At 40.3% G+C, this 14,447-nt stretch overlaps 1 protein-coding gene across 1 annotated transcript in view; it reads right to left on the bottom strand.

The window, feature by feature from the left end:
* Positions 1-14,447, bottom strand: part of FAM13C (family with sequence similarity 13 member C) — a 124,713-nt gene that overhangs the window by 2,596 nt on the left and 107,670 nt on the right. Inside the window, exons 14-21 of the mRNA XM_063164013.1 lie at positions 14,117-14,327; positions 13,018-13,156; positions 11,621-11,702; positions 9,601-9,812; positions 4,982-5,065; positions 2,628-2,723; positions 1,207-1,406; positions 144-245 (exon numbers count right to left, since the gene is read on the bottom strand). Coding sequence (XP_063020083.1) covers positions 144-245; positions 1,207-1,406; positions 2,628-2,723; positions 4,982-5,065; positions 9,601-9,812; positions 11,621-11,702; positions 13,018-13,156; positions 14,117-14,327 — 1,126 coding nt within the window. The remainder of the gene's footprint in view (positions 1-143; positions 246-1,206; positions 1,407-2,627; positions 2,724-4,981; positions 5,066-9,600; positions 9,813-11,620; positions 11,703-13,017; positions 13,157-14,116; positions 14,328-14,447) is intronic.

The raw sequence follows: 14,447 nt of genomic DNA on the forward strand, positions 1-14,447 counted from the left end.
ACATCTCCAGAGACCAGACATCTCCAGAGACCAGACATCTCCAGGGTATTTTGCTACCCTTAGGTGCAGCCCCTTTGGCCTGGTCACCCTCACAGAGACAAACAGGAGCCAAAGGGGACAAGGAGAGGGCTCTGCTGAGTTACCTTCCTGTCTGTTTGTAGAACTGCTCCTCAAACTCTCGGAGAGCCTTGCGAAGTCTCTTCTTATCAGCTCTTGTTTCTCTGAGATGTTCGAGCAGAACTGGCCTGTGGAGCAGAGACAGGAACATGAACCCCCCTTCTGCTTGGGAGGGTTGTAAAGTCCTGGATTTGAGCTTCTGCTCTGGGCCCTTGGCAGAGCAGAGCCCCAAGACATTCCATCACACTCCATACACAGTTCGCCTTCCCTTTTACTGGTCTTCCAGCTAATAAAGGGAAGGCAGAGACTCTGGTCCATGGAAGAGGGGAAGCATTCAGGACTGAGCCTTGCTACTGGCCTAAATTCCCCATGGAATTAATGGAGTTGACAGGGCTCAGTATCTCACAGGAGGAAATGCTGTGACTGAATTACAGTCAACATGCAAGCCCTTCTCCTATTTGCAGCTGTTCCCAATCATTACTGGGATGTACTTGAAATGCTACTGGTACCCAGAAGCATAATTTTTGGAGGCCATGTTTTAGCTAGTGTTCAAAGGATAAGGGTTTAAGCAGATAGAGAATTCTGTTATGACATTTGCTCCTGGTAATATTTTTTTTTTTTTTTTGCATAATGACAAAATGCACAGAAATATCCTCCCAGCATTTATGAGCAAACTATTGTGCACATAGTTGAGTTACATAGAAATTAAGTAATTTTTATTTGATCTCTAGAGTGTTAGAGTCTAGTTAGCTTCATTTATTCATCTAAGACCTTCCAATCAAAACACAAAAGAAAGATACCATCCCCTAAGATATGAGAACATACCTGTTCCTGGAAGGCACAAGTTACCTTTCACTTCCTGGAGACAAAAAGTTGTTTGAATAAACAGCTCAAACCACCAGTGTGCTGCCCAAACAATGAATCTCCTCTGCCTCCTCTCTCCCATGACAAAGCACTAAATCACTCCTTTGTATAGAATATACCTTTGCAACAAGTATGGCTCATATTTCTCTTAAAGGCTTGTATTTCACTTACAAAGTCTACAAGAAATGTTGTAAAACATTTCCAGGGGGAAAAGAGAGAACTTACATTGTTGCTTCATGTAAATTGGACATTGACAAGGCTGTTTGCCTGTAAACTTTCTTTTCATCCAGAGGTGAAATATGTGTAGGCTCACTCTCCTCCTGTGAGTAACACAGGTGCTCTTCAACAGGGAAGCAAGACATTGGGCCAGATGATAACTCATGGCTGCTTTGAGAATGGTCTTCATCTGAGTCTTCTTCCTCCTGCTTGGGAAATGCAAAACATTATCCAATTACTTGTTTACATTACAATGCTTCCAGTTACAGACTGACAACATAAAGAATTAGGATCTGACTTCCTGGGTGTATTCATTGAAACAGAACACACGTATTGCAAGGTTTACCAGGTCTGCCTGAGGTTGTTCATGAAAGCACTCCTAGGGTCACTGGGTTGCATTGCCTACCAGGAGTGAAAAGGACAGAAGCTGGCCCTGCTCCCAAGCATCTCCAGCCAGCAATTTATTTCTGTGTGCCCAAAAGCCCTTACATGTAGCAAAGACTTAACTAACATTCTGTATTTATGTCAACAATGCAGTCTGGCTGGAACTTCTATCCTCTTATATATACATCTCCTGTGTATATATTATATCCAGATGTTTTGACTGTAGAAAGAGTTGGAGGAAGAGATTCCACAGTTTTATAGCCACTAGTGTTAACTACTGGAGTAGACTGATATTGGTGTCTTGCTCACATTCCTCCATCCTCAGAAAAAAAGCTGAGCTATTAAAACTAGGGCTTAAACATAAAAACTCCATAGGGCAAAGCTCCTAACAAGTACCACTTAGGGGGAATTTCAGTGAAATTTCTCAATGAAATACCTGTGTGCAAGCATGCCAAGCTTTGCACTGTGGTTTTTCAAAGAAATGTAAAATTACGCTATCATCTAACAAGACAATAATAATTTTTAAAATTGACCTACTAGCCCCAACTAGTATTAGATTAGTATTTTTTGTAGACATGCTAATTAACTTCCATTGTCTTCACTCACTATGAGACCAGTACTGTTCCATTGCATCAATACATTATTAAAGTACTACAAATTGCATATATGTGCTACATGATTGATAAAAGCATTGTTGATAAGATATAAAAGTTAGATATAGTGACAGCAGGGTCCCTCATGGAAAGAAAGAGGTTTCCTTCTGTGTTGCAGATGTTTTCCACAATGGAAAACTAATGCCAGCCTTCAATGTCTTACGCAGCACACTGAAGTTCTTGCCTCAGAAAGTGCTGCTGTACATTGGAACCTCTAGCATGTACAGAAGTTTAATTTTACAGAGCATTTTGAAGTATCAACACCCTGTATTAACCAATGAGCAGGATTTTTGGTATCAGTAGTTCTATTGTTGCTAAATGGACATACAGGTAGAAATCAAACCCAGTATTTAGTATGTTTTTTTGACATTGGATGAATTCCTTCCAACTTACAATTGTTGTGATCAAAGATGGAGCACCCAGAAGTTTCTTGATAATTCTGTATCTGTCGTAAAGAGGTTTCATGAGACTCTTTTCTTGCTTAGTTACCTAAAGAAAAATCATAACAAAACATAGCCCTCAAAAATTAAAAAAAAAAAAAGTACATTTAAAAGATTCTCATTTTCTCCTGTAAAGCTGAGAAAGGTATTAGAAGAGTATGACCAGATGTGTATTTTGCCTCAATAGATATTCCATAGGAACTGTAATTTAATCAGTGCAATTTCTGAAAAGGAAAATGACAATCTATTTTCTAACGGAGAATACCCAGTATGGTTTCTCACTTTTCTTGAGCCACACTGCCCAGACAGAGGAAAATTATTCTCTCTCTGAGGCTGCTGCTAGAGCAGGAGGAGTTCAGGTGTGCTGCTGCTGTGCCCTGCATTGCCAGCTCACCTCCTGAGCTGTGGTGACAGCAGCAGGAATGGCACAGCCTGCCTGGGACAAGGCTCTGCAGGCTGCACATGGAGCTGCCTCTGTGCAGGACTGCTGCCTGCATTCCCCACCTGAGCTGCCTTCCACAATGGGCATTCACCATCTGTTCTTTTACCTTGTTCTTGACCTTTCATGAGCACTTGCAGCATTCATTTTGAAGGGAATATGATTTTAAATCAGGTGCTAAGTGCCTGATCCAGCCACAAATGTTCACAAATACAAAAATACACCTTAAGGAAACTAGCTGTGCACTTGATTGACTCACTGCATTAAGGGGAAAAGAAAAAGGAAAAATCAAATTCCACAAGGAAAAAAAAACACCCCAAAAACAAGACAAACCACCTCCCCCCCACCCCCCACCCCAGCCAACCAACCACACCATGCCATGACACCAGATCCCCAAAACAGCATTTTTCTCAGTGGTGAAATGTCCAAACAGAGTCATTTGCTCCCTAGTCCACCATCAGCCTCTGCCCATCAGCTCCCACACCTATGAGCAGTCCCCAGGTGCAGTTTCACTGATTTTTGGCACTGCAGAGAGGCCCAGGTGCACCCACTCTGATGAGTGAACACATGGTGGATCTGAAGAGACACAGAGTGGCTGATGGCACAGACAATAGTCCAGAGCTGCTCAGACAGACAAATGCCTGGTCAGCAGGAGCAAGGGGGACAGTAGACAATCTCAGGCTGGTGACTCTGCACACATCTGGCTGATGGAGTGCTTGGGGACCACTTCCAGAGCCACCCTTCACTGTGCAATGTCAGGGCTTGCCTATCCCACTTCTCTTCCCCAGGCATCATGTTCCATTTAACAACAACACATAAGAGCTCCAGGGAATGCCAAACAAGCCAGAAGAGGTAATTTGTTTTGCTTTAAACCTGCTCAGTGGTCTCTCTGTCAGACCTTGTCAGGTAATTGTGGATAAAGATGGTGCTGAGCCATACCAGCCATCACAGCACACTGCACTGTGTTTCAAGGCTGCTGTTACAGAGCTGCTCCAGCCCTCAGAACACCCTCTCTGAACCCTGTGCTGCAAAGGCACCCTGTTATTCTCTTTCCTATCTCTGAATCAAGTCTCTTTCACCTCTACGTGGCACTAATAGTTTATTTTTTTGTTTTCCTTCTTAGGAAATATAATTTCTTCATACTCTTCTTGCATACTCACTCCATCCCTCAGCTCCCATTTCAAGCCCAAAGAAGATGAACAAAAAGGAGGTCAGAGTCAGATCACAATTTTAACAGCTGGCATTTTTTTAGACAAACAGTGTTGCAAGTTCCCTTTACCACAACAACTACTAGCCACAAACAGACATTCACAAGAATACAGACATTGATATCAAAAAAGAAATTCCTCAGCTGTGTAGACAAATTTTCAAATCATCACCTCACCAATTTTGGCATTTTTTTACTTGCACCTACATTCAGCAATGAAGTCCCTTGAAGACATTTTAAGAAATAGTTTAAGTCCTGCTGTGTAGTAAAGGCAAACATATACAACAGGTCATGTAATTTTGTAGTTCATATCTCAGCTGGTGCCCTATATAAAACCTTCCTCAGCTGAAAAACATTCTAATCATACATGATAGCAGAGTCAAATCTCCTGTGAATATATAATCTTCCAATTAAATCCTCAAACCTTGCATTTTCCAATCATGGAGAGATACAGAGCCACTTTTTATTTTACTTTAATTTCTAACATATAAACCAAATTCATCAGTATCAGAAAACAACATTTCTACCTGAAAATTAGTTTCAAATAACTAAAATTATGTTAATTGTGTAAAATTCATCTAAATATATTTAATATACCAAAGATATTGGTGAGAGAAGTTAGACAATTTTTAATTTACCTATCTTTCCATGGCATACTTACAGGTTGTCCATGAATACTCTCAAAATATAGTAGACATTTCTGAAGATTGATTTTTTCCAAAGCCATTTGCTTTTTTGTCATATCCTATTTAAAAAAGTTATTTATAAGATTGTGAGTCAGGATTTCATGACAAGGGTACAGGTACATATCTGTGTAATAATCTCTTCTTCCCAGATAAACATCAATTATGAATTCTATTTCTGTCTGCACTGAGGTCAATGGGGACTTGGCATTAACTTAGCAAGAACAGAGTCCAGAATTACATGACATATATATTAAGTATGTTTTGTTGTAAAAAATGAGAACAACCAACATTCCAGCAAAATACTCAGAAAGCGGAAAAAATTCATAGAGAGCATTCCTCAACTTTTTAATTATTCAAGAAAGAGAAATAGATTTGCCTTGGCTGGTCAGGATGTAGAACATGAAGATCTAGCAATGCAAACCCAACCTGCAATGGCAAACAGTTTATTTCTGTTCAAAGATTGCAGTATGAATCACTGGTACCAAAAGAACGCTGATTTTTCAGTGTTGGTGAATACCAGTACTTGCCCAGGTGTGTGCTGTGGGGAGCACACAGTGTAACAGGTATTTGTCTCCTCCCTCTCCCCAGCCAGACCTGCTCCTGACAGTTGCTGATTTTCACCTGGGCCAGAACACCAAGGCACACATGAAGTGAACGTCTCTGCCAGGTCACAACAGAGCCACTTGGGTTAGGGCCAGGTGCTCTGAGGTGTGGGAGAGATGAAGTCTTGTGAAGATCCATGGACTTGGGGCACACACACACACACAGGGGCCTTTCTGCAGAGAGCTGATGACAAGGGGGCTTGTAGTGACAACTTTTACTAATTATACCCTATCTTTAAAAATAAATCAACCTTGAAGTGACACTCTTCTTATATCAGAGCACCTTGCTATTAACTTCAACAGGAGAAAAACCTTTTTTCTTTGATGCTCAAATGCAAAAACCTCACAGAGCCATTAATCAGAACTGCTAATCACATTTTCCTAAAAGGTCTGCATGAGTTAATCACTCTAAAATCGTCTGTCATTCACGTTAAGAGATGAGCTGCTAACCAGAATGCAGGAATATTATAAATCAGCTAATTTGTTTATTTATAGCTAGTTCTGCAATTAATACAAGGTTAATTCTTTCAAAAACTATTAAGCCTGGAGCAGCTGAGTGGTTGGGAAGAAATGGGGTGATCATTAATATTGATTTTACATAAGAGAAACGATCTCAAGAGGGCTTAGCATTTGAGCCTATTTCATTAGTTCATTTTATTAGCAATCTCAAGACAGGTCGGTATTCAGCTAAGTTTGAAATAGCTGATAATTTCAAAATGAGAGAAGGCAGCTGGACTCACAAACTACAGAATTGTCTGAGACATCTTAGGGCTGTAGGCTACATACAGCAGCAGGAGATTCAATGCTAATTAAATAGAAACACTGCTTCATAGCCAAGGAGAATATGAACTGAAGTGGGTCAATGATGAGAAGACAGATACATAAAGGGAGCCAGTCTGAGAAAAGCCTTGGGGGACAGGCTGCAAACATTCATACAGAAGGCAAAAGTTATTTGTGATCTATAAGGAAAGAAAAGGAGGACTTCACCTAAAGATAAGGTAGTAGTTTGGTTTTCATAACTTGGAACAGAGGCACACAAAATGTTGTGTACAGTTATCTCCTTACTAGTCTGTTCTGTTCCCTGCATGCTTATGCCTTAAAGCTTGCTGTTGTTTTTCCAGACAGAAAATACAAACTGGGGACAGAAGGACAGACAGTCCAGTGAGGGCTGGGCCTGCCCAGAGCCTGTCAAAGGCAGTGCTTTGTTTCCATGCAGGCACAGAGTCAGGTTCCCAGGGCCTTGGTCTGCCACTTGGGGATGTGTGGTGGCTCATTACAAAGCAGCATTTAACACAAACTTAGAAACAAAAAGTATAAAGAAAGGCAACGAGTGACATGACACCTCCATAGAGCAGTGCCAGCTCCCATCAGGGCAGCTCCAGCCCTCCCCCTCTGGGAAAGGCTGTGAGCCAGAGCTGAGCAGCACAGAGCTGCTGCTCCCCCAGGCACTGAGGCACAGTCACCCAACTCTCACATTGGATGCCAAGCTGGGAGCTGGGTCTTGGATTTGTTTTTGGGGGGATCTGGTGCAGCTTTTTCAGTAGTATTATTAAAGTTGTGTTTATTTGCCTTTTATCTCTTGAACTCCTACATTTATACTCTTAACCTTATTTTTTTCCCTAAAGCCTTGTAGCTAAACCCAAGATGAGCTATTACATAAATTACCATCTCCCAATAATATACTGGGAGGTGTAATTTATGTAATACAAACAATAAGAGGTGGCCATCCCTTTGTGGGGTACTGAGCCATGCACAGGCCAACCCCAATTTTCTCTTTGCTTTCTCATTCAGTGACTTTACTCACAGGCTTTTTGCAGGAGGGGTGTTTGGTTCTGGAAACCATATTCTGTGTTTCCTATTCAGGTCTTGTGCTCTGTACTCTTTAGATATACTGGGATTTTACTCTGCACCTTTCTTACGACACACATGCTCCCACATGTATTTCAGCTGGGTTTTAGAGGTTTTCCACAGGGAACTTCAGGGGAGAACCTGGCAGGCTTTTGTGGAAATCCTATCTTTGGCCAAAATAACTAAATATCAAAAAAAAAGATTAGCTGCTGCCTAGTTTACTATTAATCTAGCTCAGATTCCAGTGCAGGATCTAAATGTTATATGGAAAACAAAATGTTGCACATAAAATATATCTACAGTAAAACCAAAGTTGTTTGTAGCTGAAATGAAGCCTTTGATCTTTGCTGTTACCACAGACATCCTTGATTCATTTCACATCATCGGTGCCACAAACCTCATTCTCCCCCAAAAGTCCAGGATGACTCATAATCAAAATCCAATCTTTTTTGATATTATGCTTAGGGAGCTACTAAAATATATCATTTTGGAATAGATCAATTTGATTTCATGTTATTCTTGCTCAAGTCTCTGTTCCCCAGCAGTTTTGATAAGTATTACCAAGCACCTTTGCTAACAGTTTTTAAAACACAAGTTCTCTCCACAGTAAAACAAAAAGAAAATTAATAGGATTTTTAAAAAAATTGAAAATATTGTCATGTGCAAACATTTAATTTACATTACTTCCTTGTTTGTGAAAATATTCCAAGCCTGCATTGCCATTTCTTAAATTTAGAAGGTTCTCTTGGAAAATTAAAGGGAGTTCAGAAAAATTGAAAAATGAGTGGGACAGATACCCACTTATTTTTATAAGAAAGATTTTTGAACTGGATTTCATCAGAGAGATTTGTTTTGGTGTCATCTGATCTCACCCCATTAATAAAAAAATTAATGACTGAAAATATTATCCTACAGTCTGCACTGTTGGGATGTTAGAGCTATATACAGAATAGCATGATTTTGTTGCCTTTTTTTTTGTTTTCTGGTTATGAAACACATTTTCCATTTCATTTCTCTTTCTAAAAAAGTAGCACAGAAAAAGAAACAATTAAAAACTCAGTCATGTATGCAGCACCCAAAATGTGAGAAGCGTGGCATTGTTATGCACAGTCCTGGTTTTTATATAGCAACTAGTTGTTTGAGAACCAAGAATAGAAACAAAACAAAAATTAAAAATTATCTCTGCTGGATACTCTCTGGTACTGAAATCCACCCAGAATAATTTCTTAGTTCTCACATAGTTTAACATTTAGTTCTTCACCCTCTCACCCCTTCACCTTTCTAATTCACCAGCCAAAGTCTAAATGTTACTGTCAACACTTTGATTTTAGGTACCTTTGAGGGCAGAATTTATTGTTCTGCTTGGCTATAATAGCATCAGGACAGCATCCTCTGACAGCAAAAACAGCCCCCAGAAGAGTGGGGGTTTGGGTGGCACCTTTTGTTTTAGAGAACCCCATATTGTGCCAGCAATGTGAAGGCATAGCAGAAATTTAAGGTATGTACTGGTTTTAAAACAAAAAAACTGATTTCTCAGCCAAGCAATCATGTTCCATGGAATATTGCTCCTACATTCAGAAGAGTAATTGATAACATGGGGGAGCAGAGGCAGGATCAGCACAAATGTACAAGCTCAGGAGAGCAAAGCAGTCTGGATGGTTGTGCTGTCCCTGTCACCTCAGTGCATGCTACTGACTCTGCAGAGGCTTTCAGCATTTCTCAGCTGAGAGGGGATTTTTATCATCAAAATACCTTCAGGAATGTTTTTAGTCACACAGTTTCTGTGGACTCAAGGTGCTTGTGCTGCCACCACTTTCAGAACACCAGGTATGCAGTTCTGGGCACACAGCCTCAAGTCAGCAGGTTCCTGCAGCGCCTGGCAGTTTCACATGAGCAGAAACATGCTCAGTTTCTCTGAGCAGAAAATGCTTAGCACTGCTTGAAAAGCCTTCTGCACCTCAGCAATTCTTCTCAGAAGTGTCACTTCTGGGAACAGCACTAGAGCTCCCACCTCATTAGAGAGAAAATGCACTGCAATGCCAGCAGACAGAGGATGTGCACTCCCTGGCACACCCTGAGCCAGCCACACAGCAGTATCTGCCTCAGGTGAGAGTTCTGGGGGAACAGCCATGCTTCTTAAATACCTTAATAGTCTCAGGGAGGTTGAAGTGTTGTCTTTTCTCCTTTAGTCGTCTCAACACACTGTCCATGGTTTCTTCCACTGAGGGAGCTGGTTCCATGCTGGTGGCCTCCTGTGTGCCAGCCTCTTTAGAGGGGCCACTGCCTTCACACTGCTCATTTCTTTGGGGCACTGTGGAGGTACAGTTTTGCTCTTCTGACATTCTGAGTTTAAGCTCTGAAAGGCAAAATGCATGGCAAGTAAATAGATTAGAAGAATTTGCAAAGTAGTTTTCTGTGACACTACTAGGGAAAAAAACCTGAAACTTTCCTACTCCTTGCTAACAATTATTATCATACCACAGGCATGTAGGAAAGTAATTCTGCTTCACTTTAATGTGTAACATCTTTTGCTTCCTAGAGCAATTTAAACTGTCCCTCTCCCTTCCAGAGGTCACCCTGCCATGCTGCTCAAGTGGTCCTCACAAGGAGAAGCCACCCCTTTCTTAAATGACTTCCCTTGGCAGAAGAGCACCTGAGCACCCCAGCAGAAGACAGAAGCTTCCCAGTCAGCAGCCTGCCTGGATGTGATAAAGCATGTGTGACTCTATTAACTTGACACCAAGCCAAAGCCCCTGGAGCTCCAGGGACCTGCACAGAGCAACAAGGAAATTGAATTAAAATCTGAATTAGCTCCCATAAAACCAGATTTTGTTCTGAGCACACGCCTGTCTGGTGAAGGACCTTGGGCAAGGCAGGAGACTGATGTCTCCAACTGTGCTAAATTTGTTGAAATCCATGCAGAAACAGTAACATAATTTTTTATTTGTGACAGTCTGAGGATATAGGCCAGCTTTGAGGGGAAAACCAGTAATTTTTAGTAAACCCATAAGAGCTAGAAAGGATAGACAAGCCTTGCAAATTTGAAGAAGGATCTACAAACATTTGAGTGTTTTCCATTTCAATTGTACTTGGCATGTGATCCTCATGAATCTGGCTTCATTTAAAAGCAGTGCCATTATCCAAGATAATAAAAATCAAGGGTTGTCACAGGATTGAGGCATTTGGAGTGTGAAGGTGAGGCTGATCTATGAAGCCTAGACCCTCTGGACAGGAGATTCAGTGGATGAATCAGAGATACAATCTTCAGAAAATAACCATGCAGATTGGCCATTTCTTTGCATTTGCCCTTCCTGTATTTGCAACAGAGTTCAAGGGGAAATAATAATAGTAATTAGCATCGTCATCTCATAGTCATATAGGATAGTACTCAAGGGAGAATTTCCAGAAGAAATTTACTGAAAGATAAGTTTCTACTTCTTTATTTACCACAATCACATCCTCTATATCTACATTATTAACTACATCCAGAACAGAGATGAAAGATAATACTACAATTTATTTAGTAGTGAGAATCCATTTATAACAGAGCAAAAAAAAAAAAAAAAAGATTTAGTGAATTATAAATAGCCTACAAAAAAAAAAATCAATCAGTCTTGGCTACAGACTCCCCAAGGGAAAGCATCTGATACACCCACAGACGTAATGGAGTGGTATGCTGACGGTCAAGGGCAAAACCTGACCCTCAAGGCCAAATTTATTATCAAGTAAAAATATGTTTTTATGATCAAAAAAAATTAAATCCTTAGAGATATGTATCCTCAGTCCTAAAGAAACAGTTGCACCTACATTTGTGCTATTGCAAGGAAACTTTTCACTTCTGTGTTTTAGACCCTCATGAAAGTGCTCAGAACAGCACTGCCTTTTTCATGAATGTTTATAGTGATGAGGGAGAGATGATGGCGTTTCCCCCTTCCCCTTCCAGCCTTGGTGTGGAGGCTGAACTGGCTCACTTTAATCCCTGCTTTCAGGAATCAAGGCAAGCCATATCACATAATATCTTTCTTGCCATTGGGAGACTTATTGCCACACACTGTGAAAAATAAGCAGAGCAGTGAGGTTAGAAAACTGACTTGAAAAGGTTCCAGGTACACTCCCACTTGCAAAAGGCTCAGCAGCAAAGGGACACAACACTCTATTATGTACCTTTGAGCTGCTTCCGACCTTTGGCCAGAGCATTCATCCACTTCAGAACCTCAGGATTGGAAGTCTTGTCACCATGAGAAGGCTGAATGCAAAGGAAAATGTAAAGAATGTAAAGAAAGAGAAGGAACTGACAGTTAAAGGATCAAACAGATAAAACCCTCCCCACCCCCAGCGTGCTACAAAATGTCCGTAGTTCTGACTGCACTCTATCAGAGCCATGCAGAGCATCTGGCTTGAGCATGGCATTAATTTGCCATGGCTTATCTCTCCCCATTGTGACACAGTGCCACAAGGATCTGAGTGTTATGTCTCTGATCCCAAAAAGGACAGCAATGAACGTTTCAATCTCTGACTAATTGAATAAATAACTTCGGTGACTTCAAAAGGATTGATCAAATACCTAATTTTAGTCAAGTTCCTAAGTGATTTCCAGGATGCTAACTGAAGCTCTCTGTCCTTTGCAGGAATAAGCTCTTACCATAAGACTGGGATTCTCTTGGGATACAGCATTTTCAGAATTTCAACTGATCTGCTTAATTAATCAAATGAAAAATCCTGTGCAAGAGTGATTTCAAAAGAAATAAACAACAAAGGCTTTGTAGATCAGGGGTTATTTTGCATTTAGAAATTGTCTGCAAATTAAAGTGAATTTACACAAAACTCAGATATATAAAATTGCAAAATAATTTCGCAAAATCAAGCTTCTGAAATAATTTCTTTTCTGACCATACTGTGAGGGTTGTTTAGGTATGAAATTGTCCTCCTAGGAACATATGATGCCCACAGTGCACAAGGTTTTGGCCATTTAACAGGATTAAAAGGTAATATATCATTTGCTTAATTTTAATACAGTCAGAAAATGTCACAAACTTCCCTGATTTGTGTTGTGCACCTCCTTAGCATCAGGTATGTTTTAATATTCTTATACTGCACAATTCCCAGCACAGCACTCACCACTGACCTCAAACAACCCCCACAAGTTTTATTTCTCTGATTTTTACCATCAGCTTGTACAGAGCCCCAGGCTTTGGATGTTCACAGGAGCCTGCCTGAATGAAGGGATCTGCACAGCAAAACAAGTTTCCAGGCAAATTACTCCTACAAAGCAAATAAGTAGCTTTTCACCTTTTGCACAATTTTGTTTCACAAGCCTGTCAGCTGTGTTTCACTGATTCACACTTCTCAAAGATGGAAATTTTGCAACAAAGGTAATTCAAAGAAAATTAAAAGTCTCAGAACTACTGCATGCACTGAAAGATGCTGAAAAGCTATTCATTGAAGTTGTTCCTATTTCATTTTACCAGAAATACCATATCTCACATTGTTTGAATAAGTTTAAATATACTGGGATTCTTGCCTCCCTCTTGGAGTATTTACCTTTTCAAATATTGTCTTACCAGGTATTTTTTTTCTTGCTCAAACTTTTCTTCATACTTCCTAATTTTTCTCTTGAGGCTCTGAAGATGCTTGGTAAGCTGTGTTACTGTCTGTGGTTCTTTGCAGTCTTCACAGCTACACCTGGAAGAACTTCTTGGCCTGCAAAAGCCAAAAGCAGAGTTATGGGATCTAAGAGCTATAACGGACCCTGCCTTGTTTTCAGGCACACTTCACACTTAGCATTTCAGAATTCATGGCTATTCTACTCTTTCACTGGACAGAGACAACTTAGTTTTATAAAGTAAGCATAAAATAATTGCTTTTGCTTGAAGGTACCCCTAGAGTATTCTAATGGGTTCACCATCTGTCTTTCATTCTCTCTTTTTTTTAATTAATCATGGGATTTCTTAATATATTTCAAAAAAATAATCTACTAGGCAAAAGCCTGATCCAGTATTTACATTTAACACCCACACCTTTATTCACAAATCTTTCAAGTATAACAGGAGACTGTAGTGACATGATTTATAAAAGTAAGCTCAGGGAGTTCTTCATTACTGGAAATGAACATTATCATTTGGAAGACAGTTTAGTTTCTGATTATTTACAGTTACAAGTCAATAGAGTTGATTATTATCCATAAGCAGCTGAAGCTAAAGCTCTGTATATCAGCTTTTAAGAAAGTTTGATTTCTCTCTGAGACTCACAGCTTGGTTTCTGGAAATCACATACCTGGATTGTTCATATGCTTTATGTCACTGTCACCCCTCATCAGTGACTCAAGCTGCAGCTCAATTACAGCTGAATTTTTTAGTATTATACCTAGAGAGCCCTCTCTATCTTGTGCTCACTCATCATTCTAATTACTAACATTTAAAACTGTCCTTGCTAACTGTAATTAACAAAGACTTCAAAAAAAATATTGTACAGTGTGATGACTGAGGAAACACTAGTTCCTATTTCTGGTGTTGCAAATCATCCACTTCAAAATACACCACAATAAAAACATTTGCTTTTTATTACATAGCAACAACTGAAAAAAACCCCATGAAGAGTCAAAGGTTGCGAATTGCAGAAAAAGTCTTAAAAATGCATAAGAATTAAAATAGATTTTCTTACATCATGAAAGGTTGAGCACTTGGTGGAGAAGGGGCAGACTCTGTGTCTAGGTTAAATCTCTGGCTTTGGCTAAAGATAGAGCAGCGTGGTGACAGGAGAGGATTGTCTCCATCTGTGATGTGATACAGCAGTCGGCTGGTCCCTAGCGAGTGGTGCTCCTGTGGGCTGCTCTCCATGTCATTCTGCCACTCCCTGTGCGCCGGCACGGGCTCTAGAAAGAAAGCAGAAATCACTGAGGACTGAGGGGCACTCACATGGGGTACAGCTACCTAGGTCAATAAAAACTTGGCTTTACAGAAGTATTCCAAGCATGAGTATTCAAAGTGAGCAG

The sequence above is a fragment of the Melospiza melodia genome, chromosome 9 (genome assembly GCF_035770615.1).
Source record: "Melospiza melodia melodia isolate bMelMel2 chromosome 9, bMelMel2.pri, whole genome shotgun sequence".
Classification (NCBI taxonomy): Eukaryota; Metazoa; Chordata; class Aves; order Passeriformes; family Passerellidae; genus Melospiza; species Melospiza melodia.